Below are 26,348 nucleotides of genomic sequence, written 5' to 3'. Positions count from 1 at the left end.
CGAATGAGAAAACTGAAGCATGGAGTAGGTTAATAATCTTCCCTAGGTTGTGTACTTAATAAACACATAAGCCAGGACCTGAACTCAACTGCTCTGGATTCTGGCATTCTATACTAAATTACATACAGAATCAGGCTCCTTAAGATTTCTGAGAGGCCTTGATCTTAAAAAGTTTTATCTTACTGTTTTACCTGTCTAAAAAAAAAAAAAACAAAACAGTGATTAAACATCCTTTTCAATTAAGTAAACATCTACAGCTAAGTCTAAATTTTATTATAGAATACTTGAAGTAGTACTCATTCTAAGTTTTCTGCCCTGCTGAAACTATGTCTTGACTTCTATTCCAATGTAATTAGAAATAAACTTCAACCTATAAACATTTTACCTGTAAACACCAAAAACCAGTGGAGCTGTTATATAAATTTTAAATCTCTACTTTTATTTACTTAGCAAAGAAAAACATATTATCATATCCTTCTCTTATGGCAACTATTTAACTTAATGAAAGGAACACACACATTTCACATTTCTCTGAATTATCACTAACGATAGTTAAATCATATTGATGTTTACTTTATATTCTGAACTCAAAAGAAAAACATATTTGCATTATACTCAGAATAATTTTGCCAATCCATCTGAATGAAAATCAGACATATGAGGAAACTGGATATTGAGTGCCAGAAGGTAAGACCAGACAGCAAAGAGAGGCAGAATTTCAAAAGCCTGTTTAGGATAATACATCAAACATATTTCTTACCATGAACCACTGACCCAGTCAATCATTTGACTCAAAAAGTGGTTATGAACCTCTAAAAAAATGTGAAGAGTAAGTGAAAATGTAGAAAAGTAACATTTAGTGACATGATTTACGTATTTATCCCTGTGATGGCACGTCTTCAGTTTCAAACATCTTCTTCAAACATGAGTCGACATTTTAAATGACTTAGTTCTTTAAAATATGTCTGTCTTTAGAATAAAATAATACATTATTCTGAAACACTAGTTTTTGAAAGAAGTTCTAAGAATGAAATTACTTTTGATTTTTGCTTCCTTCAGGCTTGTAGCAAATATCTAACAAGCACTTACTACATGCAAACCACTTTCAGGTTCAGTGGAAGACCCCAAAGTCAATTAAAAAGTTTCATCTCTCAAGAAGGTTAAAAACTATAATTCACAAGAGAAATAATCTGTTCTACAGGAGACTTTATTTTTAAAATATCAAGTAGGGATAAAAGGTGATGTTTGAGCTGACCCTTCAACAATTTAGCTATGCAAACATGAGGAAAAGGACCTTCCATATGAAAGAAATACTGTGAGCAAAGTCACAGCCTAGATAGAAAAGTACTGGGATTTTTTAATTAATTAATTAATGGAAATAAAAAATGAAACAAGGTATTAAATTTGATTACCAGGAAATCACAAATGCTTATTAAGACGCAGTATCAATAAAGCAGTGGGTGGGGGGGGAAGCCAGATTAAAAAGGGTTAAGGAATGAACGAAAAGAATGTGGAAGGTGAAAGAATATTTTCGAAGCTTGCATAAAGGGTGAAGGAGACTCAATCGTAGCTCAAGCAGGTGAGCAGGAAGACAGAGGTTTTATTTTTGAAGATGGGGGAAAACCCTGCAATTCATTCAAATATGCAAGAAAAAAATAATTGGAGGTGTGAAGTCTTAAGCAAGATGTAAGAGGACAAGAAAGAAAATACAAGTTAAGGGATTATGGTTTAAAAATCCCATCTCTCAGTGAAGTCTTCCCTAACTCATTCAGAAGAGGTCATTTCCCCTCTATCTCTGTCCATTAGTAGCATGGAAGGTTGTGGAAGGAAAGAACTTGTCCAATTTGTTCAGTGCTCTCTCCCTAGGAGCAGGAACATCATCTGAGACATACTATAGACACTCAGTCATTAATAGTTAAATCGGGAAATAAAGGAAGTTTTCCTCTAATTTGGGAGGAGAATCTTAATGAAGAAGAAGAAATCTTTAAGTGAAAAAGAAGAAAGTTGGATGCAACCTCCCCAGAGAAGCAGGACAATAGCAGGCATCTTCTTAGGATGAGGAGAACAGGCTGATGTTTGCTGCTTCACCTAAATCCTGCCTCTGCATACTAAAGTCACACAGAGCACACATGCATGCGTGCATGCGTGCCTGCTCAGAACTTTCAGTCATTCTGACTCTTTGCAACCCTATTTACCATTCATCAAGTGGATAAACACAGAGGCTGTTAGATAGCAATCTCAAGGCCTGAGGCCTCATGTTCAGGGTGAGGAAAGCCACAAAGGTGGCATAGTAACAACAATGGAGGCTTCAGAGGTCAAGACCTTATTGAGCTAAAAATGAGTATATGATTATGCAAAAGATCCATGGATGAGTAGAGACACAAAATAACTTCTCCCTTAAGTCAGAATCGACCTAGGAATGGGTATAGGGTGAGTTTGTAATAAGGGGATGGGGGTGGAGCCAGTAAGTTCTAAGAGGAACGCTGCTGCTGCTGCTGCTGCTAAGTCGCATCAGTCGTGTCCGACTCTGTGCGACCCCAGAGACGGCAGCCCACCAGGCTCCCCCGTCCCTGGGATTCTCCAGGCAAGAACACTGGAGCGGGTTGCCATTTCCTCCTCCAATGCGTGGAAGTGAAAAGTGAAAGTGAAGTCGCTCAGTCGTGTCCGACCCTTAGTGACCCCATGGACTGCAGCCTACCAGGCTCCTCTAGGCAGTTCAGTTCAGAGGTTAAAATGTTGAAGAAAGGTTGACTCCTACTGACCCTGGACATATCCTTCATTGTTCCCTGGAGCCCAAGAGCTTTCCTCTACAGAATGTGGTGTCTTATTTTGGGAAGAGCTCCACACACTTTATTTAGTTGTGTTAGTTCAGGGTACCTTCTCCAGCTGGGCCTCCCAGGTGGCACAGTGGTAAAGAATCTGCCTGCCAATGCAGGAGATGCAAGAGAAACAGGTTCAATTCTTGGGTTGGGAAGATCCCCTGAAGGAAGAAATGGCAACCCACTCCAGTATTCTTGCCAGAAAACTTCCATGGATAGAGGGGCCTGGCAGGCTACAATCCATGGGATCTCAAAGAGTCAGACATGACTGAGCACACATACTCCCCTTCTCCAATTTTCTATTTTGTCACTTTTTTCCTCTAGTTCTGATAACCTCTGCTTTTATGTCCTAATAATCTTTTGTCCCTGGAACCTGGAGGGTATTCAGTTCAGTTCAGTCGCTCAGTCATGTCCGACTCTTTGCGACCCTATGAAGCACAGCATGCCAGGCCTCCCTGTCCACCACCAACTCCCGGAGTTCACTCAAACTCACATCCATCGAGTAGGTGATGCCATCCAGCCATCTCATCCTCTGTCGTCCCCTTTTCCTCCTGCCCCCAATCCCTCCCAGCATCAGAGTCTTTTCCATTGAGTCAACTCTTCTCATGAGGTGGCCAAAATACTGGAGTTTCAGCTTTAGCATCATTCCTTCCAAAGAACACCCAGGACTGATCTCCTTTAGAATGGACTGGTTGGATCTCCTTGCAGTCCAAGGGTCTCTCACGAGTCTTCTCCAACACCACAGTTCAAAAGCATCAATTCCTCAGTGCTCAGCTTTCTTCACAGTCCAACTCTCACATCCATCCATGGCCACTGGAAAAAGCATAGCCTTGACTAGACGGACCTTTGTTGTCAAAGTAATGTCTCTGCTTTTGAATATGCTATCTAGGTTGGTCATAACTTTCCTTCCAAGGAGTAAGAATCTTTTAATTTCATGGCTGCAATCACTATCTGCAGTGATTTTGGAGCCCAGAAAAATAAAGTCAGCCACTGTTTCCACTGGTAACCACTAATTTGTTCTCTACATATCTGTATGTTTCTTTTTTGTTAAATGCACTAGTTTTTTCTTAGATTCCACATATAAGTAATAACATATAGTGTTTCCTTTCTCTGTCTGACTTATTTCACTAAGCCTAATACCCTCCATTTCTTTGCATTGATCGCTAAGGAAGGCTTTCTTATCTCTTCTTGCTATTCTTTGGAACTCTGCATTCAGATGCTTATATCTTTTCTTTTCTCCTTTGCTTTTCGCTTCTCTTCTTTTCACAGCTATTTGTAAGGCCTCCCCAGACAGCCATTTTGCTTTTTTGTAAAAAAAATAAGTTCCTCTTAGAACTTATTGGCTCCCCCCCAATACAAACTCCCCCTCCCCCCCCATTACAAACTCACCCTATACCCATTCCTAGGTCAATTCACTTCATGGGAAATAGATGGGAAACAGTGGAAACAGTGTTAGACTTCATCTTTCTGGGCTCCAAAATCACTGCAGATGGTGACTGCAGCCATGAAATTAAAAGACGCTTACTCCTTGGAAGGAAAGTTATGACCAACCTAGATAGCATATTCAAAAGCAGAGACATTACTTTGCCGACAAAGGTCCGTCTAGTCAAGGCTATGGTTTTTCCAGTGGTCATGGATGGATGTAGAGTTGGACTGTGAAGAAAGCTGAGCACTGAGGAATTGATGCTTTTGAACTGTGGTGTTGGAGAAGACTCTTGAGAGTCCCTTGGACTGCAAGGAGACCCAACTAGTCCATCCTAATGGAGATCAGTCCTGGGTGTTCATTGGAAGGACTGATGTTGAAGCTGAAACTCCAATACCTTGGCCACCTGATGCAAATAGCTGACTCATTTTAAAAGCCCCTGATGCTGGGAAAGATTGAGGGCAGGAGGAGAAGGGGACGACAGAGGATGAGACAGTTGGATGGCATCGCCGACTCGATGGACGTGGGTTTGGGTGGACTCCCGGAGTTGGTGATGGACAGGGAAGCCTGGCAGTGCTGCAGTTCATGGGGTCGCTAAGAGTAGAACACGACTGAGTGACTGAACTGAACTGAATGAGGAGAGGGAAAGGGTGACAGGCAAGATAAGTGTGGAGATAAAGAAGAACAAACTACTAAATACAAAATAAATAAGCTACAGGATATAGTATACAGCAATATTTTATGATAACTATAAATGGAATATAATCTATAAAAATTTTGAATCACTAAGCTATACACCTGAAACTAATATTGTAAATAAACTACACCTCAATTTTTTTAAAAGCCTTCCTCATCTCAATTTTAAAAGACAAACCTTTTGCATTTTCTTCTAAATAGAGATTTTTCTCATATCCAGCAAATGCAAAGGACTACATACCCTTGGGACTATACTTACTTTTATATCCTGATTTTTACACTTAACAAGAATTTTCTCATATTTTTATATACTCCCTAGAACTTAATTTTAAAAGTAAACAAAAAAAGGAAATGAGCCATTAAAGGCAGTATCAGTAGAGGAAGGGGAGAAGACAGTGAAATGCAAAGGGTTAAGAAAATTAGGATAGGAAGCAAAACCTCAAATACAAATAATACGTTGTTTGGCAGTGAAAAAAAGGAAAGAGATGAACAATAGCTGGAACGCATAGCCAAATCACCAAAAATGGTGTCAAATGAAGACTGTTTATGATGCCACCTTTTCTGGGGTATATTGACTTTTATAGAAAATTAATCAAGGATCAAAAGCCTTGGCACTAAAGAATGAATCTCTCTTGGTGGAATTTCAGGCATTTTCCAAAGTTCATGGGAGAAAGATTTTATAATCAAGGGAGGCATTTTCCTAGAAACTTTAAGTCACAGAACTACATAAAACAACCCTGAATATAACAACAGCTTATAAACCAAGTGCCGGCATGAGAACAAAATTAACTAACTTATAAACTCTGCCTACATCTGATCATTCTAAGTGACTAAAATCCAAGCCTGTAAAGGTGAATGTGGTGATGATTTCTGTCTGGCCATGTCATATTACATTGCTTTCCTGAGCTCCTGTGGAATGGTTCCCAGAATAACAGGGGAGGGGGGTACTCTCTAGAATGCAGTACATAATTAAGTTCTTTACTGGTGACTCGTCTGAAAGTGACCTCATGGGAGTTCTGGGGAAAGGCGCAAAGCCAGGTGTGGATTAGGACAAGAAATCATGTCAGTGATCAGATGACTCAGCAGGTAAAATATGTATTATGTCACTGCACTTCAAGCAAAAAATTCAGGCAATGAATACAGGTACACAGTGCCAAAGACTGCCATGTTCATTAACAAAACCAACTCAGTGATGAAAAAACAACTCTAAGAATAGCCAAATAAAGAAAACACATTCTAGGCTTTATATACTAATTCTGTTTTATTTGAAAGGTTGTATTTATATTGTATTTTTTCATCCAGCAAATATTTATTGAGTGATTACTTTGTTTAGGCAGTGTGCAAGGTGCTGGGAATATACTGGTGAAAAGAGATGGATTCTCTGCCTTCATGGAACAGGGTCTAGTGAGAAGACACACGGTGAACACACTTTCCAGTGATGCGAGGCGTTTAGGGGCGGCAATGTGATTGGAAACAGGCCTAGGGGACTTAGCTCAAAGTGGAGTTTGCATGACAAGCACATACTTTTCACACTTTCTCGCCCCCTCCTCCCACCAACACACACAAATGTTTTGGCAAATATAACAGTCATCTTTACTAATTTGGGAGTCACTTCACAGGAACAGAAACAATGAGAATATTTCACTATATTTACACAAACACTTGGCCAATTTCTCCACTGTTCTAATACATCTCACCAGAGAGTAAAATCAAGTCAACTGATTTCAGAACCTCACTAGTTTATGTCACAGTCAGAACTTATCAACGATGCGCCACATGGCACAGGCTGGATGGCTTTTAAGATCTAAGCTGCAAATTGTAGACGAGTTTGGGCTTTTCAACATCACCTCTAAAAGACCTCAAAGATATACCGACAGAAGCAGCCTTTGATGACATACTGTATCATGTATCCATATTCTCATATGTCCCTAATTCAGCACATTTGCATATGATCTGCATTCTAACATATCCACAAATATGTTTTTATATGCTAGAAGACTGTAATATGATAGAGCCCTTAAGGAGTCACTCTGCTTTGTTGTGTCAATTCTCATATTCATCAGACAGTGATCATTCTACTAGCCACATCCTCCACCTACTCCTTAACCACAATTGGAGGGCTAGACAGTTGTGAAGAGGGCATACTCTTGGATCTTTTTGACATCCTCAGCAGTCTGGTAGAAAGAAATTTGGATCTTGAGTCAACAGGCCTGAGTCTCAGTCTCAGCTTAGCCCCTTACTGCAAAGCTCTCAGTCAAGTTTGCGAGACATCACTAACCTCCTCGTAGCCCTGTTTGTGACTGCAGAACAATATTGTGAGAGTGCTTTGAATACACTCAAAGGCAGGAATAATGAAAATTATTTAAAGAAACATATTATCCATGAAAATATAGGCTAAACAGCAAACTTGGGGTTTTATGACAATTTAGTAATTTCAATTAATTAATGTTTTTCATAGTTTACTGATATAAATAATATATCTAGGAAAAGCTTCTCCCACAAATGGCAAACCAGGTCAGTCAGCTTTAGAAATTCCAAGTATATTTATTGTTTTTATTAATCAAAGAAGAATTTCTAAACTGCAAATTTTTTACCTTTCTACAAATTTTAAACACACATGAAAACTCTATTGGTTTAGAACACCAAAAAAGCATCTGTGGTTTGACTCTAGAGTAGCAAAATTTCTGACACGCTGAGGGGGCTTTAATGTAGATGTCACGCCAGTGTATGCTCCTCGGTTTTTGTCTCATCATTTCTAATAAGATTTCTAAGACAAGTATTATCAGTTTACCTCCAGAGTTTGTAGGTTGGCAGTTCAATGAGCATGATTCATTGCATTAATGTGTTTTGCTTGGTTTACATAGTATTGGGTTGGCTGAAAAGTTCATTTGGGAACTTTTAGGCCAACCCAATATTTCAAAAATTGAAAGTTGTATATAAAAATTCAGATTTCTTACTTCAAAAAAATGCAAATTTGGCTACTCTGGGCTAGCTGTGTGATAGAGAAGGCTTATCCTGGCTCATGAGAGCCATCTTTCAAACCTGCTCAGTAATGATCACATTAGAGACTTCAAATGAGCTATGTAGGAATATTTACACTATTAAAATTGGCAAATTCTATAGATCACAGCTTTTTTTTTAATTTTTCTAGTTGGAGTATAACTGCTTTACAGTGTTGTGTTTCTGCTGTACAACAATGTGAATCAGGTATAAGTATACATATATCTTCTCTCTTAAGGCCCTGCTACCCACCACCCACGTGCCACACACCCCCCACCTCCCCCCGCTAAAATCCCATCCCTCTAGGTCATCACAGAGCTGAGAAATCCGGTTAAACATTACAAGCACACTCTATACTTGGGACCACAATCTCACATGACAGCAACTGGCTGGACTGAGTAGTGATTATGCCCTCAGATAGGAGGTGGGCTCTTTAGTCCATATCTACCACTATTCCTTATTGTCTTTTGTTTGGCTTAGTTCACTTATTTTAATTATCTTGCTGGCATATTTCAGCATTTGATTTTGCAACTCTTGGTTTACAGTCATACTCTTCTCAAAAAAAAAAACAAAAAAAACTCTTAGGATAGCAAAGAAAAAAAGCCAAGCCACTGTGCTCGCTTGATAATTAAAAACAAAGAGCAGGCATAAATTGAACACTGTTGAACAAACTGAAATACCGTCTTTAGGTTCCTTTTATTCCCTTTTCTAATCATTGTGTTATTTAAGTAAAAAAGAACACTAACAGATTTCAAGTCATAAATTGAGCAGTTAGCAAAATGAATATTTTTAAAAGATAAGAATATTATTTAATTGCATATTCTCAAGAAACAAAATATGAAAAACTGAGAATTTTTATTTCTAGAGGTAAAAATCATCATTGTCAAAAGTATGAAGGCTTTTTGATCTGTCTGAAGACCTTATATGGATATTTGACGGAAATCTTGAAAACCTGGGCAGAAAAAATCTTACACAAGACAAACCACTGATTAAATGACTCTATCAATAAGAATGTCTGAACACGAAACCAGATATAATAGCGGTCAAGAAAATTCCCTTTCATGTCACATTACGTGGGTTCATACACAGATGACTGTTGCTTAGCCTGCCCTAATATGTAGGTCTGTGCTTCCAAAGACAATAATTGCTTTCATTATCACTCCCTTCCCTTGGGGCATAAGTATGACAGTCCTACCCGCTCGAAGAAAAGCATTTTCTCAAAACCACTTTCCAAGGTCTCAAAAACAAAAATAAAAGACAAAATTAGGGAAAGAACACAGACCAATGGAAGTTCCTGAAACAGTTCCCATCAACAGCTTTTGTATTTCTGGACGGTCTCCTAACAGTAATCACCACCAGGAGAAAGGGGCAATGTGAGCATTTGTCAGGAGTCTCTGTCTCAACACACTGCCTCTAAAATTCTCTTTCCTCTCCTATCTACCACTAAATTTGTTTTCAGTCTCAGACCCAGACCTACTTTAGCTTGCTTACTGATTTTGCCTTTTTTTCAAAATGCTCAAAATGAACAAGTGTTTGGCCTTCTATGCTAGCCCCCAAATTATAATAAGATCATTTTTATAGCAGCAAGAAAACAAGGAAATTAAATAAATAGAAAAAACAGAAAGAAGGATGGGAGAGAGGGAGAAAGGAAAGAAAAGAAAAACTAAAAGGACATAAAGCATGTTTCGAGGCAACATCAGAGAAAGGAATGAAGTTTCTAAAAAAGAGAACGAGGAAAGCAACTGTCCCAAGTCCTTTTAGATTGCTCTTCATATAAATTTTGGGGTAGAATCCAAATACTGTTACTATTGATCCTCTTGATAAAAATTTGCCTCCATACACTCTGATACACATGAGACATTCAAGAGTGAACACAGGAAAGTTAAGGAAATGATCCAAATAAAGTCAAGAAGAGTTTGTGGTAGTACCAAAAAAAAAAAAAAACAAAGGAAAACAACAGCAAAAAGAACAAGAGTTTTACCTTCATTTAGTAAAGCACCAGCTGCATTGACTTATGTCGAGCTTTGTTTCAGTGTATTAATTTTTACCAATTTAAAGCTAAAAGCCTCTACTTCATTTACCTCACAAAAAACTGAGTTCTTTTGTGAGAACTGAAATTTTCAGGTTTGTAATACAGTTGACTAGCAAAGAAGTAAATTTCCCGGACTTATAACAAGCTATATCAGTTCTTCTCCTAGTCTAAAGCAGCAGCCAGCATCCTAGAGCCTTACTCCCACATTTAGGCTCAATGGTAAAAGAATCCATCCTGCAATGCAGGAGATGCGGGAGATGCAGGTTCGATCCTTGGGTTGGGAAAATCCCCTGAAGGAGGAAATAGCAACCCACTGCAGTATTCTTGCCTGGAAAATCTCACGAACAGAGAAGACTGGCAGCCCACAATCCATAGGGTTGCAAAGAGTTGGACACAACTGAGTGACTGAAAACACAATATAATGTCATCGGTGGGGCTTCCTAGGTGGCTCAGTGGGTAAAGAATCTGCCAACAATGCAGGAGACACAGGAGATGCAGTTTCGATCCCTGGGTCAGGAAGATTCCCTAGAGGAGGGCATGGCAACCCACTCCAGTATTCTTGCTAGAAGAATCCCATGGACAGAGGAGCCCAACAGGCTACACAGTCCAAGGAATCACAAAGAGTTAAACACCAACTGAAGCGACTGAACGTGCACTCACAATGTCATCAGTACTTTTATCTTAATTTTGGTTGAAGCACTTTAACATGCACATTCCTTCCACTTAGAATCTGAAAAAGAATGAATATGTGCATAGGTATGACTGAATCACTTGCTGTACACCTGAAACTAACACAACATTGTAAATCAACTGTATTGTAATGTAAAATAAAAATTAAATTAAAAACATCAAGAAAAGCAGTAGCTAAGTAAGACCTTTATTTTTTAATGTTTACGTTCTAAATAACTGCAAGAGGTCATCAAAAGTAAAGACTTTGGGCAAAAAAAAAATCATTCCTGAGGCAACCAATACACTTCTCTGTCAGTATATAAAGGGTTAAGGGATGTAGTATTGATAAAAAGTAAGAGTGTACTGAAGAGACTGGACTTCCCAGGTGGCTCTTGTGGTACTGAACCCACCTGCCAATGCAGGAGATGTAAGAGACTCGGATTCAATCCCTGGGTCGGGAAGATCCCCTGGAGGAGGGCATGGCAATCCACTCCAGTATTCTTGCCTGAAGAACCCCATGGACAGAGAAGCCTGGAGGGCTACAGTCCATAGGGTCACCCAGGGTCAGACATGACTGAAGTGACTTAGCATGCACGGAGACAATGGTAATAATAATAATAAAAGCTAACACTTATTAGTGCTGACTATGTAGTGAGGACTGCTGTCAACACTGTATATATATAAACACATTTTAATCTCCATAGCAATTCAGGAGGCAAACATTGCTGTTGTCCCCATTTAATGAAGAAGGGAACTAAGGCGAGACCCTGTTTTAAGACTTGCTCAAAGACCTCAGCTACTTAGTGGCATACTGAGGACTTAAACCCAGGAGTCTGGCTCAAGCCTATGTTCCTAACCACCACTCCAGAGGCCTGAAAAGGAAGGTTACCAAATGGAAAGAAATTAATTCAACAATAAGGTTAAAATTAAGTTTTAAAAAAATTGAGGTTCTATCTTATAGAGAAACATATATATTTTGCATGCAGATTAAAATGTCCTACCTAATAAACACAATATAAATTTTAATGTGTACTTGGCAACAGATAACAAATACAATTACAAACATTAGGATGAATATAAAAAGCCTTCTTCAGAAAGACATGAGGACAATATTTGAACCACCCAAGACGTCCTGCTTTTAGTGCATCTCACGAGCCCATAGTGCCATCCAGTGACAGGAGAGGTGAACCACGTGTGTATCCTCTTCTGCAAGTTTTCATTATCTTTTCTATAACAAATACAGAATTTTCACATAAAAAAGCAAACTTAGATTAGTAATAATCTTTAATTTTTACTATAACTTTTCCCAAATTACCCTTACATTTAAATGTCCTCTCCATTATTTCTTAATGAAACATATGACTTAGAAAAGATAATCCCAAACTATTAACTTGAGGGTAAGAAAGCTTGCTTGCTGAAAATTTAGTATTTCATTTTCCCCAAACAATCATTCAAAATGTTTCGTGAATACCATTTAAATCACCCAGTGAGGACATAACATTGGCGCCATATAGGGTACTTCAGTGTTTCCTAATATAATCTTTCAGTTAGTGGAGCTTGGAGTTCAGAAGTAGCCAGTATTGTTGTTCAGTCGCTCAGTTGTGTCCGACTCTTTGCAACCCCATGAATTGCAACATGCCAGGCTTCTCTGTCCATCACTATCTCCAAGTTTCCTCAAATTCATGTCCATTGAGTCAGTGATGCCATCCACCCAAGTTATTGGCAAGTATTATTCATAATACCAAAATAAACTGGAAAATTCTGAAAGAGATGGGCATACCAGACCACCTGACCTGCCTATTGAGAAACCTATATGCAGGTCAGGAGGCAACAGTTAGAACTGGACATGGAACAACAGACTGGTTCCAAATAGGAAAAGGAGTACGTCAAGGCTGTATATTGCACTCTGCTTATTTAACTTATATGCAGAGTACATCATGAGAAATACTGGGCTGGAAGAAGCACAAGCTGGAATCAAGATTGCCAGGAGAAATATCAATAACCTCAGATATGCAGATGACACCACGGTTATGGCAGAAAGTGAAGAGGAACTAAAGAGCCTCTTGATGAAAGTGAGAGAAGAGTGAAAAAGTTGGCTTAAAGCTCAACATTCAGAAAATGAAGATCATGGCATCTGGTCCCATCACTTCATGGGAAGTAGATGGGAAACAGTGGAAACAGTGTCAAACTTTATTTTTTGGAGCTCCAAAATCACTGCAGATGGTGACTGCAGCCATGAAATTAAAAGATGGTTGCTCCTTGGAAGGAAAGTTATGACCAACCTAGATAGCATACTGAAAAGCAGAGACATTACTTTGACAACAAAGGTCCGTCCAGTCAAGGCTATGGTTTTTCCTGTGGTCATGTATGGATGTGAGAGTTGGACTGTGAAGAAGGCTGAGCACCAAAGAACTGATGCTTTTGAACTGTGGTGTTGGAGAAGACTCTTGAGAGTCCCTTGGACTGCAAGGACATCCAACCAGTCCATTCTGAAGGAGATCAGCCCTGGGATTTCTTTGGAAGGAATGATGCTAAAGCTGAAACTCCAGTACTTTGGCCACCTCATGCGAAGAGTTGACTCATTGGAAAAGACTCTGATGCTGGGAGGGATTGGGGACAGGAGGAAAAGGGGACGACAGAGGATGAGATAGCTGGATGGCATCGCCGACTCGATGGACCTGAGTTTGAGTGAACTCCAGGAGTTGGTGATGGACAGGGAGGCCTGATGTGCTGTGATTCATGGGGTCGCAAAGAGTCGGACACGACTGAGAGACTGAACTGAACTGAACTGACTCATACTACTGTCTAAACGTTTTAATTACTTCTTTTTGCAAATTGATGCTTTTTTGTGTGTGTGCTCCCTGAATGCTTTCCTTCATTATATTTATCTTTTGAAATACTGACTTTCATTCTGTTGATATTTTGAGTCTTTTGATATTTGCTCTTTCTCTTCTTTTATGGAATAGTAAACACAGCTCAATTAATTTTTAGCTGTTCCTCTATTACAAGAATTTAGTTATAAATTTTCCTGTAAAGCCTGGTTTGGTTGCATTGCACAAGTTTTATTTCTGTAAATAGCTTCATTGAGGTATATTTTACATACGGAATTTTCCCATTTCAAGGGTAAAGATTTTTGGTAAATGTACCAAAATGAGCCATTATGACCAGTTTTAGAATATTTTCTTCATTCTAACAGGTACCTTTGTGATCATTTACAGTTAATTTGCATTCCCACTGGCCAGGCAATCATTAATCTACTTCTGTCTTCATAAATTTGCCTTTTTTAGGCATCTCCTAGAAGGCAATGGCACCCCATTCCAGTACTCTTGCCTGGAAAATCCCATGGATGGAGGAGCTTGGTAGGCTGCAGTCCATGGGGTTGCTAAGAGTCAGACACGACTGAGCGACTTCACTTTCACTTTTCACTTTCATGCATTAGAGAAGGAAATGGCAACCCACTCCAGTGTTCTTGCCTGGAGAATCCCAGGGATGGGGGAGCCTGGTGGGCTGCCATCTATGGGGTCGCACAGAGTCGGACACGACTGAAGCGACTTAGCAGTAGCAGCAGCAGCAGCAGAAATGAAATATGTGAAGTGTCTCAAGTCTGGCTTCTTTCATTAACATGTTTTGAAGTTCATCCATGTTGTATGTTTCAGTTCACTTCTTTTTTATTAGTGGTGGTTTACCACTCTATAACATTTTTGTCTATCCACTGAGCAGTTAAAAGACATTTAGAATGTTTCTAGTTTGGGGCTATAATTAATGAACATTTGCGTGCATGTTTTGGTGTGAACATGTATTTTTCTCTTGGGAAGAAATGAACGGATGGAGTTGCTGGGGCATAGTTAATTTACTTTTACAAAGTTGTCAAGTTTTCTAAAGTGTCTGCACCTTTGTACATTAATTGATATCAATGTATGAGGGCTCCAATTTCTCCATATTCTCACCAATATTTGTTATTTGTGAATAAATTAGGAAGTCTTAATTACACTTTTTCTGATGAGTGTGAAGTGATATCTCAATTGTTTTTATCCCTAATGACTAATGATGTTGATCTTTTCACGTACTTATTAGCTATTTGTGTATCTTCTTTAGTGAAATGTCTATTCACATCTTCTGCCCATGTTCTAACTGGGTTATCTTACTGAATGATTAGAGTTCTTTTAAAATCTGGATACAAGTCCCTTATTAGATATGTGATGCAATCTTCTAGTCTATCTTTTTTCATTTAATTCTGTCCTTTGAAGCACGAAAGCTTTGAATTCTAATGAGGTCCAGTTTGTCAACTTAAAAATTTGATGTACCATTCTTCTGGTATTATTTACAAAATCTTGACCTAACCCACAGTCTCAAAGGAGTTCTGTGTTTTCTTCTTAAAGTTGTTTGATACATTTTTACTGAATTTTTGTGTATGATGGGAGGTAAGCACCTCAGTTCACCCTTTTACACATGGACATCACTTTCCCAACACCATTTATTGAACAATTCTTCCCTTAATGAATTGCCTCGCTACTTTTTGTTGACTATAAATATAAGGATTTATTTCTGGACTCTCAATTCTGTTCAGTGGGTAGCCAGAGAGGAGGTCTGAAAACACCTGCTCCAAATAGCAAAGGAAATTGCAGGCAGATCCCTGACCAGCAGTACCTGCACTATGGAACCTCCAAAAAGAGACAGATGCAGCAATGAGGCACAGGTGGAGAAGGAAAGTGGGCGTGAGAGGAGGGAAGCCAAGCAAGCACAATGTCTACATTATGAAAACTGATTTCTTAAGTCTAGTTTTCATCCCAAACCATATTATGTTGATTATACCATTAAGACAAAATAATTATATATAAAAAAAGTCTCATCAGTGAGTTGTTTGTTGTCGCTGCTGTTTGTATGGGGGGTGTTGTTTTTTGTTTTTACCAGACTCTATTTTTTGGAGTAGTCTTGGGTTCACAGGAATATTGAGCAGAGGGTACAGAGATTTCCCATGTATGTCCTACCCCACATTATACACAGCCTCCCCAACTAAAGATTCCCCTACCAGAGTAGTGCATTTGTTACAACTGATGAACCTACACTGACACATCAAATAAGTTCTTCTATTTTTTTCTGAAATATTCACCAAACATTGAATCATAGTTATTGCTAAGGAGTGGAATGACCAAAAAAGTTTTAGTTCAAAGTTATACATTTGTGTATCTTTGGCATTTTCTCCCCCAGACATGCATTTCTTTTGTTAAAAGTATAGAAAAGTCCTGTGCTCCACTCAACTATAATCATCAGGAAGAAACAATGAACAATAAGATGTTTGTCTCTATTTATATATTTCAATCGTGTGATTGATATTTTTACACAAAGAAAACACAGCTTTTGCTTAAATTAATAAATACCTTCACAGAACTACTTAAAATCTAATTGTTTTGTAAAGTATATTTTCCAATTAGCAGCTAAGCCAACTTTTAAATTCTTTCATTTTTAAAATGCCATGATTAACAACATGTCTGTGGGAGTAAGCATGATTAAAAAGACAAATATGTTAACTCTGATCACCAGTATGTGAGAAATGGAGTCTTGAGGTTCACGTCTGTGGCCCTTTGAAACATCCCTCTTCTGCAGCTGTTTCCCTTCAAAGGTTCAGGATGGGGAGTTCACACAGTCTTAGGGACTGCAAGTCCACCGTCAAACCAGCTGCTGATCTGCAGTTAGTCCATATCATCATTGTTAAAGCTGTGCTCAATGGGCCATAAAGTCATTTAAAGCTATAAGGTTCTTTCTAAACCATTCTTTGCTCTGTTGGTTTCCTGACAAGCTAAAGGCCCCTTGAGAGTTCACAGAACTAAAACTTCAAGTACAGTGACATCCATAACCAAACCCACAGGAACCAGCCAGGAAAGTTGCTTCAAATATGACTTGAGTCTTGAAAAAAAACTTGGGGGGAACTTTAATGCCATTTAACTTTAAGAGTATCAAGATGATATGTGACAGAGATACAGGTTTACTCTAAAACACACCTTCTTTTCAAATGTGACCCACGGGTTCTACTACATCAGAGTCACCTGGGATGCTGCTTCAAACTGTCAGGCTCTTGAATCCTGCCCCAGATCGCTGGATCTGAACAACTGAATGTGAGATCCAGAAATCTGTTCTTTTACAAAGCTCCCTGGACACTTACACACCTATTAGAATTGCCAAAAAACAGAACACAGACAATTCCAATTGCTGGTGATCATGTGGAACAACAGGAACTCTCATTCATTGCTGGCTGGAATATAAAACGGTACAGTCATTTGGAAGACAGTTCAGTGGTTTCTTACAATACTAAATAGAATCTTACCACATGATCTGGCAATTGCACTACTGGTATTTACCCAAAAGAAGTTGAAAACTAGGCCATTCAAAAACCTACACATGGATATTTATAGTAGCTTTTTTTTCATAGTTGTGAAAACTTGGTACATACAGGCAATGGAATATTATACAGCACTAAAAAGCAAAGCATTATCAAGTCATGAAAAGACATGGAGGAAATTTAAATGCATATCAATAAGTGAAAGAAGCCAATTTTAAAAGGCTACATATTGTATGATTCTAATTATGTGACATTCTGGAAAAGGCAAAACTTTGGAGACAATAAAAAGATCACTGATTGCCAGAGTGGGGAGACAGGAAATTAACTGATAAGCACAGAGAATTTTTAGGGCATTGAAAATATTCTGCATGATTCTATAATGATGGGTATATGTCATTACATTTTTATGCAAACCCATAGAAGGCACTACACAAGGAGTGAACCCTAAGGTAAACTACGGGCTTTACCCTAAGGTAAACTATGGGGGATTAAGATGTGTCAGTGTAGGTTAACTCTTGGTTTAAAATAAGTACCATTCTGGTGAATGATGTTGATACACTCTGGTGGATGTAGGCTCTTCACGTGTGGGGCAGGGGATATATGACAAATCTCTGTACATTCCTCTCAATGCTGTTGTAAACCTAAAACTGCTCTAAAAAATATGTTTAAAAAAAAGCTGCCTGGTGACTTTCCTATACCGTAAGTTTGGATTTCATTTTATGGAACAGCAATTCTCAGACTCATCTGCACACTAGCATGACCTGGAGAGCTTTTTAAAATCCCAGTGCCCAGGCCATGCCTCATACTAATTAAACCAGAATCTCTTAGGGTGGACAAAGGCAGTAGTTTTTGAAACTTTCCAGATGATTCCAATGTACAGCCAAGTCGAAGCATCAGTGTTATAAACTAAAGCCTCAACATGCAGCTTGGTGCTGGTGGTGGTTTAGTCACTGAGTTGTGTCTGACTCTTGTGACCCCATGGACTGTAGCTTGCCAGGCTTCTCTGTCTGTGGCATTTTCAAATTCAGTCTTTATGAGTGTCAAACACTACTCAAGTTGAAATTTTTAACAAGAATAAGAACAACAACACCAAAAATGTTTAATACCCTGTTAGTTATTGTGGCAACAAAAAAGACTTCATATGCTGCCATAAAAAATAATGTTAAGTATGAGTTAAACACAGAAAAGTCCTCATTACCAATATGAAACAGATGAAAAAGAGGAGGAAGTTTTTCAATAATTAATGTGAGTCAAACAAGGATGCTTATTAAGTCCAGGCTTCATTGACAGAAAACTTATGCTCTAAATATTACAAATCAGTTTTATTACATAATATGATGGAGGCAGTGACCAATATTGTGCAACTATTTCATACTATTACAAATCAATCTGCAACAATTTAAGGATATTTAGAAGATATGAAGGAGATTTTCAATAAGGTATCAATGTCAGAGAAATAAAATGATTCAGCAAGCTACTTTCTCAAGTCAAGGCCTTCTGTAGTTAAAAGACTGAACGATGCACTTTGTTTTCCCTCAGTGGCTTATAAGAGAGTAACATATCTTAGTACAGTGGACTTGAAACTACAGTTACAGAATTTTAAAAGCATGTATTTACTCAAAGAATTACAAATTTCAGACTCAAACTGCACTTATAGAGTGAACAAAAGGCCAAAGGAGAATGTACTCATTTAACTATTGCAGCCTGGCTTGAGGTCAATAGAATCAAAAATATAAAAGAATTACAGAGCAATTTAGTGGAAAGGAAGTCATCATTTCAGAAAAGAGTCAATGGTTTACATGTTTTCAAACCATGCTTTGTTTCTGCAGCTTCCTTGAGATAAAACCTCAGAATGTATCTGTTTGATCACCCACCCTGTAAGTGTGGTTCAGCTTCAGGAGGAATGGATTGAACCAAAAACAAACTATCCCACCAAGAAGAAGAGTATTCTTGTAATTTTAGAGATAAATATATGGATTCTAGAGCAACACCAAAATTTCTGGCAGTTGTCCCTCAGCAATGTTTAATCCTCTGCCCCTATGAAAATCCACCAAAAAACTAAAATTGCTGAATTAATCATTGATGTAAAACTTGAATCAGAATTAATATAGCCCCTCATTCATATAGAACTCAAGATTTTTTTAATATTAACTAAAATTTATATATAAAACCATAACTTTCTGTAGCCACATCTACCTGCTAAAGCGGTGAACTGGTTTCCTATTGCTACTGTTACAAATGACCCCAAGCAACATTCCACCACTTACTGCCATTGTCAGATCTTAAACTACTAACTCTGATCTTTCTGCCTCCCTCTTATTAAAAAAACCTTGTAATTACATTGGGCCAAGGGAGATAATCCAAGATAATCTCCCCATCTCAAAACTCATTTTTTTAAGATTTTTTTTTTTTAATGTGGACCATTCTTAAAGTCTTGATTAAATTTGTTACAATATTGTTTCTGCTTTATGTTTTGGTTTTTTGGCCTCAAGGCATATGGGATCTTAGTTCCCAAACCACCCCCTGCATTGGAAGGCAAAGTCTTAACCACTGGAACACCAAGGAAGTGCCTCAAAAGTCTTAACTTAATCATATCTATGATGTTCCTTTAACCATGTAAGGTAACATAATCACAGGTCCCAGGGATAAGGACATGGGCATCTTTCTTGGCCATCGTTTGGTCTACCACAGGTAATAATAGGGAAAGAGTAGAAAGTGGACAAAGGTTATGGTTAAATACCACTTTTTACTGTCAAACAAGTGGGAAAGGAATAAAGGAAATACTGGACTCTCTATGCATGTTCCCATTCTTCTGCATTCTGAGACTGTTCTGGCCATTGCAATAGCCATTAACTAACTATATGTGGCTATTAAGCCTTTGATGAGGATATTTCAAATTAAGATGAGCCATAAGTATAAAGTACATTTCAAATGTGAAAGACAGTACAGAAAAAAATGTAAACTATCTTCTCATTAGTTTTATATCAATTTTCCATTTTGAAATAAAAAATTGGGGGCCTATTAAATGAAATATGTAATTTAAATTAATTACATTTGTTTTTACTTTCTTTTATGTGGTCATTGGCTTCCCAGGTGGCACAGTGGTAAAGAATCCACTTGCCACTGCAGGAGACGCAGAAGATTTGGGTTTGATTTCTGGGTCAGGAAGATCCCTGAGTAAGAAATGGCAACCCACTCCAGTATTCTTGCCTGGGAAATCCCATGGATAGAGGAGGCTGACAGGCTACAAAGAGTCACAAAGAGTTAGACATGACAGCGACTGAGCATGCGTGCACGTGTGTGTTCGATCACACACACACATACACACACATAATGTGGCCATTAGAAAAACTTAAATTACATATGTAGGGAGGTAGCACTTGAGACTGTTAATTTTATGTGTCAACTTCTCTGGGCTGAAGTCCTAACCCTAGCACCTCAGAAAGTGGCCAGATTTGGACATAAGGTTTTTTAAGATGTAACTAAGTTTAAATGAGGTCACTTGGATGTATCCTAATCCAAAATGACTGATGTCTTTATAAGAAGAGAAAATCTGGACACAGACATACATGTGCAGAAGGAAAATGATGTGAAAACACAGGGAATGATAGCCATCGACAAGCTAAGGAGAAAGGCCTGGAATAGATCCTCCCCTCACGGCCCTCAGAAGAAATTAATCCTGACAACACCTTGACCATAGAGTTCAATCCTCCAGAACTGTGAGAAAACAAATACTTGGTTGCTTAAGACACCAGTCTATGGCACTTTGTTACGGCAGCCCTAGCAAATAATACATCATGAAAAGGGTAACCAAAAACAGACTGAGTATATAAGAACATCAGACAAATAGACTTTGAGACAAAAATTGTTACTAGAGGCAAAACAAACTGCATTGTAGAATGATAAAATGCTCAATTTAGCAATAAGACATAACAATTATAAACATACATTTATTAATGAGAGCCTCCAAAACATGAAGCAAAAACTGATAAAACTGAAGGAAGCAAAAGACAATCAGACAGTAACAGAGACTTAAAAATACCACTTTCAATAATAGATATTAATATAACAACTAGGCAGAAAATCAACACAGAAATAGAAGACCTGAAATGCAAAAATGCAGATCAAAACCACTTCACACCCATCTCAAAAGCTAAAGTAAAAATTATGGAGAATGGTGAGTGTTGACAGGAATGTGGAAAAACTATAAACCTCATAAATTGCTGGTGAGAATACAAAAATAATACAGCTGTTTCGGAAAAAAAAAAAAAACTTAATAGCCCCTCAAGTGTTACACGAAACTTTCCCATGTATACCAATTAGACCTGACAAACATCTATACAACACTCCATAACAACAGCAGAATACACATTCTTCTCAAACACACATGAAACGTGTTCTGTGCATGCATGTAGGCTCAGTCGTGTCCGGCTTTCCAACCCTATGAACTATAACCTGCCAGTTTCCTCTGTCCCTAGGGTTTCCCAGGCAAGAATACTGGAGTGGGTTGCCATTTCCTCCTCCAGGAGATCTTCCTGACCCAAGGATTGAACGTATGTCTCTTGTGTCTCCTGCATTGGCAGGCGGATTTTTTGCCACTGAGCCACAGAACATCTTCCAAGATAAACCAAAAAACAAGCCTCAGCAAATTTAAAAGGCTTAAAACTCCATAATGAATGTTCTCCAACTACAATGGAATGAAGCAAGAAATCGGTAACAGAAAGGTATTTGGGAAACTTACAAACAGGTGGAAATTAAACAAAACATTCTTAAAAACTAACAAATCAAAGAAGAAATCTCAAAGGAAATTAGAAAGTAACTTGAGATGACTAAAAGCAAAACACGACACACCATAACTTATGATATGAAGCTAAAACAGTTCTTAGAGGGAAATTTATAACTGAAAACACCTATATTAAAAAAGAGAAAGACTTCAAATCAATAACCTAACATTCTGCCTTAAGACACCTCAAAAAGAAAAGCAAACTAAACCCAAAAGTAGTGAAAGGAAGAAACTACTAAAGATAAAAGTAAAATTAATGAAATATAGAATATAGGAAACCAGTAGAGAAAACCAATGAAATCCAAAGTTGGTTTACTGAAAAGATCAACAAAATTAACAAACCTTAAACTAGACTGACCAAGAAAAAAGAAAGAAGACTCAAGTTATTAAAATCATGAATAAAAGAGGGAATATTTGTACTTAATTTATAGGAAAAAAGTATTATATAAGACTACTATTAATAATTATTTGCCAATAAATTAAATAAGCTAAATGAAATAGAAAAATTCTACAATGAATCAAATTATTGACACTGACTAAATAATAAATAGAAAAACTGAATAGACATACAATACCCAGATTAACAGTCATAAAATTTATCCCAAAAAAGAAGCAGTTCAGGCTTTTTTACCTTCACTGATGAGTTCTAACAAACAATTAAATAAAAAGTACCAATTCTTCACAAATTCTTCCAAAACCTAGAAGAGGAGAAAACAACTCATTCTATGAAATATCACCCTGATACTTAAAACTGGTAAAAAACAAAACAAAAAAAAAATCACAGTAAAAAGAAAACTACAGGGCAATTCTCCTTTTTGAATATAGACCTTAAAATCCTTAGCAACATACTAGCAAACTAAATATAGCAACTATACCAAGATTCACACAACAAGATCAACTGAGATTTTCCCCCAGGAATGCAAAATTGATTCAATAAATAAAAATCAATGTCAGTTGCTAATCAATCAATAATCAAATAACATATTAACAGGATAGGTGATACAAACCAGTTAATGATCTCAATAGTCACAGAAATAGCATTTGCCAAAATCCAACACTCTTTCATGATAAAAATATTCAGCAAACAAAAAATAAAAGAAATTTCCTCAATCTGATAAAGAGCATCAGTGTAAAAAGCCACAACTAATAGCATACTGGTGAAAAACTGGATTTTTGGCCCTGAAATCATGAAAAGAAAAGAATGTCTATTCTTGGCACTTCTATTCAACATTGTACTGGTGTTCTTTCTACTTAGGGCAATAAGCAAGAAAAGGAAATAAAAGGCATCTATATCAGAAGAAGTAAAACTACCTGTATTAATAGATGACATGACTTTATATACAGAAAATCTTATTATCCACTAAAATAACTGTTAGAACTAAAAACACAAGCCCAGCAAGACTTCCCTGGTGGCTCAGATGGTAAAGAATCCACCTACAATGCAGGAGATACGGGTTTGATCCCTGAGTTGGGATAATCCCCTTGAGGAGGAAATGGCAACCCACTCCAGTATTCTTGCCTAAAGAATTTCATGGACTAAGGAGCTTGGCGAGCTATACAGTTCATGGGGTTACAAAGAGTCAGATATGACTTAGGGACTAACACACAGCAACATTGCAAGATACAAGATCAATGTACAATCCTTATGGTAAGTTCTACTGCTCAGTGCTAACCATATTACTTACCAAAATTGCTCTCCCAAAAGATAGGCCAAGATTTCTTATATTTGTATACCTCTCTTAAAAGCTAAAATATATTCCCCAGTCAACTTATTCATCGTAACATTTCCAGGAATAATAGCATGCTTGGCACTAAGAACTCAATAAACATTTAAGTAAATAAATAAATGAATGAATGAATACTGGGTGGGCCTTATACTCTTAAGGAGAGTAGAAGTATAGCACAGTCTCTGTGCAGATTGAGTTCAGGTCCCAACTCTGCTATTTATTTGTCTGTGTGACACAAGGCAAGTTACAATGCTCTTCTATGTTTCTGCTATCTCTTCAGTAAAATAGGGATAACAGAACTATTGGGGAAATAAATTAGTTAATATATACAATGTACTTAGAACAACATTTAGCATAAAGTAAATATAAGTTTTATTATGTTTTTAATTCAACTTTGGAAAACATAAACAGTCTATACAATACACCGTCTACTCCAAAGTCAGCAAGTGTATAGCACTTCTCACAATGTTGCACCTTATATTATTATGTTAAGAATCACAGCACTCCTTTTCCAGAACCTGTCTTGACCTTCTCAATACCAGTCTCCAGTAAGCCCAAATAGGAGAAAAAATTTAACACTGTTTGCAATGCTGTGTTGATTTCACTGTCATTCTACAAAAACAGCACCAGAACGCAACATTTGCTCTACAGGCTTGATCTAGTATCCTGCCAATAAATTCTCTCCCCACAAGAATGAACAGTCTGTTACTGACTTCCAACTTCTAATGGGCCTACTAACCACAGAATATTGGATTATTATTTAGATTAGATGTCACCTCCCATTTATTTAGATGACTATTTAGCCAGATTTAGTGTTAATGTCAACTTCTAAGGGATGTCTTTCATTGGGCGATTTGTCGCTGAAGAACTGATGCTTTTGAACTGTGGTATTGGAGAAGACTCGAGAGTCCCTTGGACTGCAAGGAGATCCAACCAGTCCATTCTGAAGGAGATCAGCCCTGGGATTTCTTTGGAAGGAATGATGCTAAAGCTGAAACTCCAGTACTTTGGCCACCTCATGAGAAGAGTTGACTCAATGGAAAAGATTCTGATGCTGGGAGGGATTAGGGGCAGGAGGAAAAGGGGACGATAGAGGATGAGATGGCTGGATGGCATCACTGACTCAATGGACGTGAGTCTGAGTGAACTCCGGGAGTTGGTGATGGACAGGGAGGCCTGGCGAGCTGCAATTCATGGGGTCGCAAAGAGTGAGACATGACTGAGTGACTGAACTGAACTGAGGACGTGCCAAGTTTTGTCCTGTTTCAGGCTTTTGTATTAATTGTTCCCTCCATCTGGAATAACCTTGCCCTGGCTAACAGAACTGTCCCTGTTATCTTTATCAAACTGTTTATTTCCTCATGCAAATTTATGACTTATCACTTGTTTATTGTCTATATATCCAACTACAATGTAAATTTCATGGGGGCAGGAAACTGGCTGGTTTATTTATCACTTATATAATTTGGCATAAGAAAAAAGTGTGGATAAATGGAAAGATGAATAATGGATGGATGAATTTGTTACTTCAGATTCAACTTAATTTCTTAGTACCTAAAATGAGTAAAGACCAAAATTATAACGTTTAAAGTGAAAATATATTTAGTATACAGTATTTACCATAATAGAAAAGTAAACTAAGCATTTTAGAAGATTTTTCTATAAAAATGGTTGAAATCAAAACAGTTTTCTTTTTGCTCTCAGTTATCTAGAAAATAAAAATAACCAGAAAATCAAAATTTCTAAGCACTTTAGCTAATCAGCTGCTGGTAATTGCTGGTATATAACAACTCTAGGCTACAAAAAAAAATTGAAAAAAGCATTTGTCCTTATACCTCATATACATATTCTGTGAAGAACCAAAGTGATTTTCCTAGAAATTAAATGTTTTATCTATTAGCTGCAATGATGACATAAGACTTGGGATCAAATAGCTATGTTCCACCAGGAACCAGTTGGACCATAACTCAGAGCAGGTAAAGAGCCACCATCAATGAGACAATACAGAAGGATGTAATACTATATTTTAGTCTACCAGTATAAAATTTTCTGACCCTAGAAACCACAAAGATGAAGGTGGAATTGATTAACTTCACAACAAAAACAAATTGTTCTAACTCTAGTAAGAGAATAGAACTGATTCTAAGATTGGGAAGCTTACATTTAGGAACAATCGATTAGGTTCACTATTCTACAAGATCCTGCAAAGACAAAATTTAAATTCAGGGAATATTTGTCAAGACCAATGACTCTTTCTCCTATTTCTTTTATATTTTTATCTTAACTATCTTGCTAATTTTCAGAACATTTTGAAAGCACCAAATTGTTTTAAAGTATCTAATGGGAGAATTAAATTACATCACAATGAAATCTGTCTTCCTGTTTTATTCTTTTCTCCTTTGAGACATTCTCCCAATTACCAATCAGCACAAGTTAAAAGCCCTGGTTTCCCTCACTATGGCCCACGTCATATAAAAATATGACATGTCCATGAATATAAGTAAATTTCATCTGTACAAAATCAGAGCATCCTCAACTATACACTTGCATCTTGCCTAAACTTCTTTTAAAAAAAAATAGTGAACGATGTTCTTTAATGCAGTCAACTTGCATTTAATTGAACCAATAGTAAAAAATAATAACATAAAATAATTATATAAAATTCTTCGTAGTTTCCTTTGGAAGTCATCTGATTTCTCATTTTTTGGTGTGTCTTTACCTTCTTACTTACTCATCCTAATATTAGTTAAATGTTCATATTCATTTATCCCCTAAATATAAACTCAGAGAGAAATGGGAACTCTTAGCAAGTTACAGAACAGAAATTAGATGGGGATTAAAAATTGGCCACAAGAATCAAGG

At 37.5% G+C, this 26,348-nt stretch overlaps 1 protein-coding gene across 31 annotated transcripts in view; it reads right to left on the bottom strand.

The window, feature by feature from the left end:
* The window catches only part of SUGCT (succinyl-CoA:glutarate-CoA transferase), a 784,651-nt gene that overhangs the window by 637,733 nt on the left and 120,570 nt on the right, over positions 1-26,348 (bottom strand). Inside the window, exons 9-10 of one of the 31 annotated variants that reach the window (XM_086396011.1) lie at positions 22,391-22,457; positions 11,645-11,867 (exon numbers count right to left, since the gene is read on the bottom strand). The exons of 29 other annotated variants lie outside the window; for them this stretch is intronic. In XM_086396011.1, the coding sequence (XP_086252137.1) occupies positions 11,788-11,867; positions 22,391-22,457 (147 nt within the window). In that variant the 3' untranslated portion in view covers positions 11,645-11,787. Of the gene's footprint in view, positions 1-11,644; positions 11,868-22,390; positions 22,458-26,348 lie in introns of those variants that run through there. One more of the 31 variants, XM_086396020.1, reaches the window with a different exon arrangement.

Source organism: Bos grunniens, chromosome 4, assembly GCF_055505025.1.
Source record: "Bos grunniens cultivar Pamir isolate PY7600 chromosome 4, Bosgru_T2T1.0, whole genome shotgun sequence".
Lineage (NCBI taxonomy): Eukaryota > Metazoa > Chordata > Mammalia > Artiodactyla > Bovidae > Bos > Bos grunniens.
Note: the sequence above shows the minus strand (reverse complement) of the source record. Positions and strands in the feature narration are given on the sequence as shown.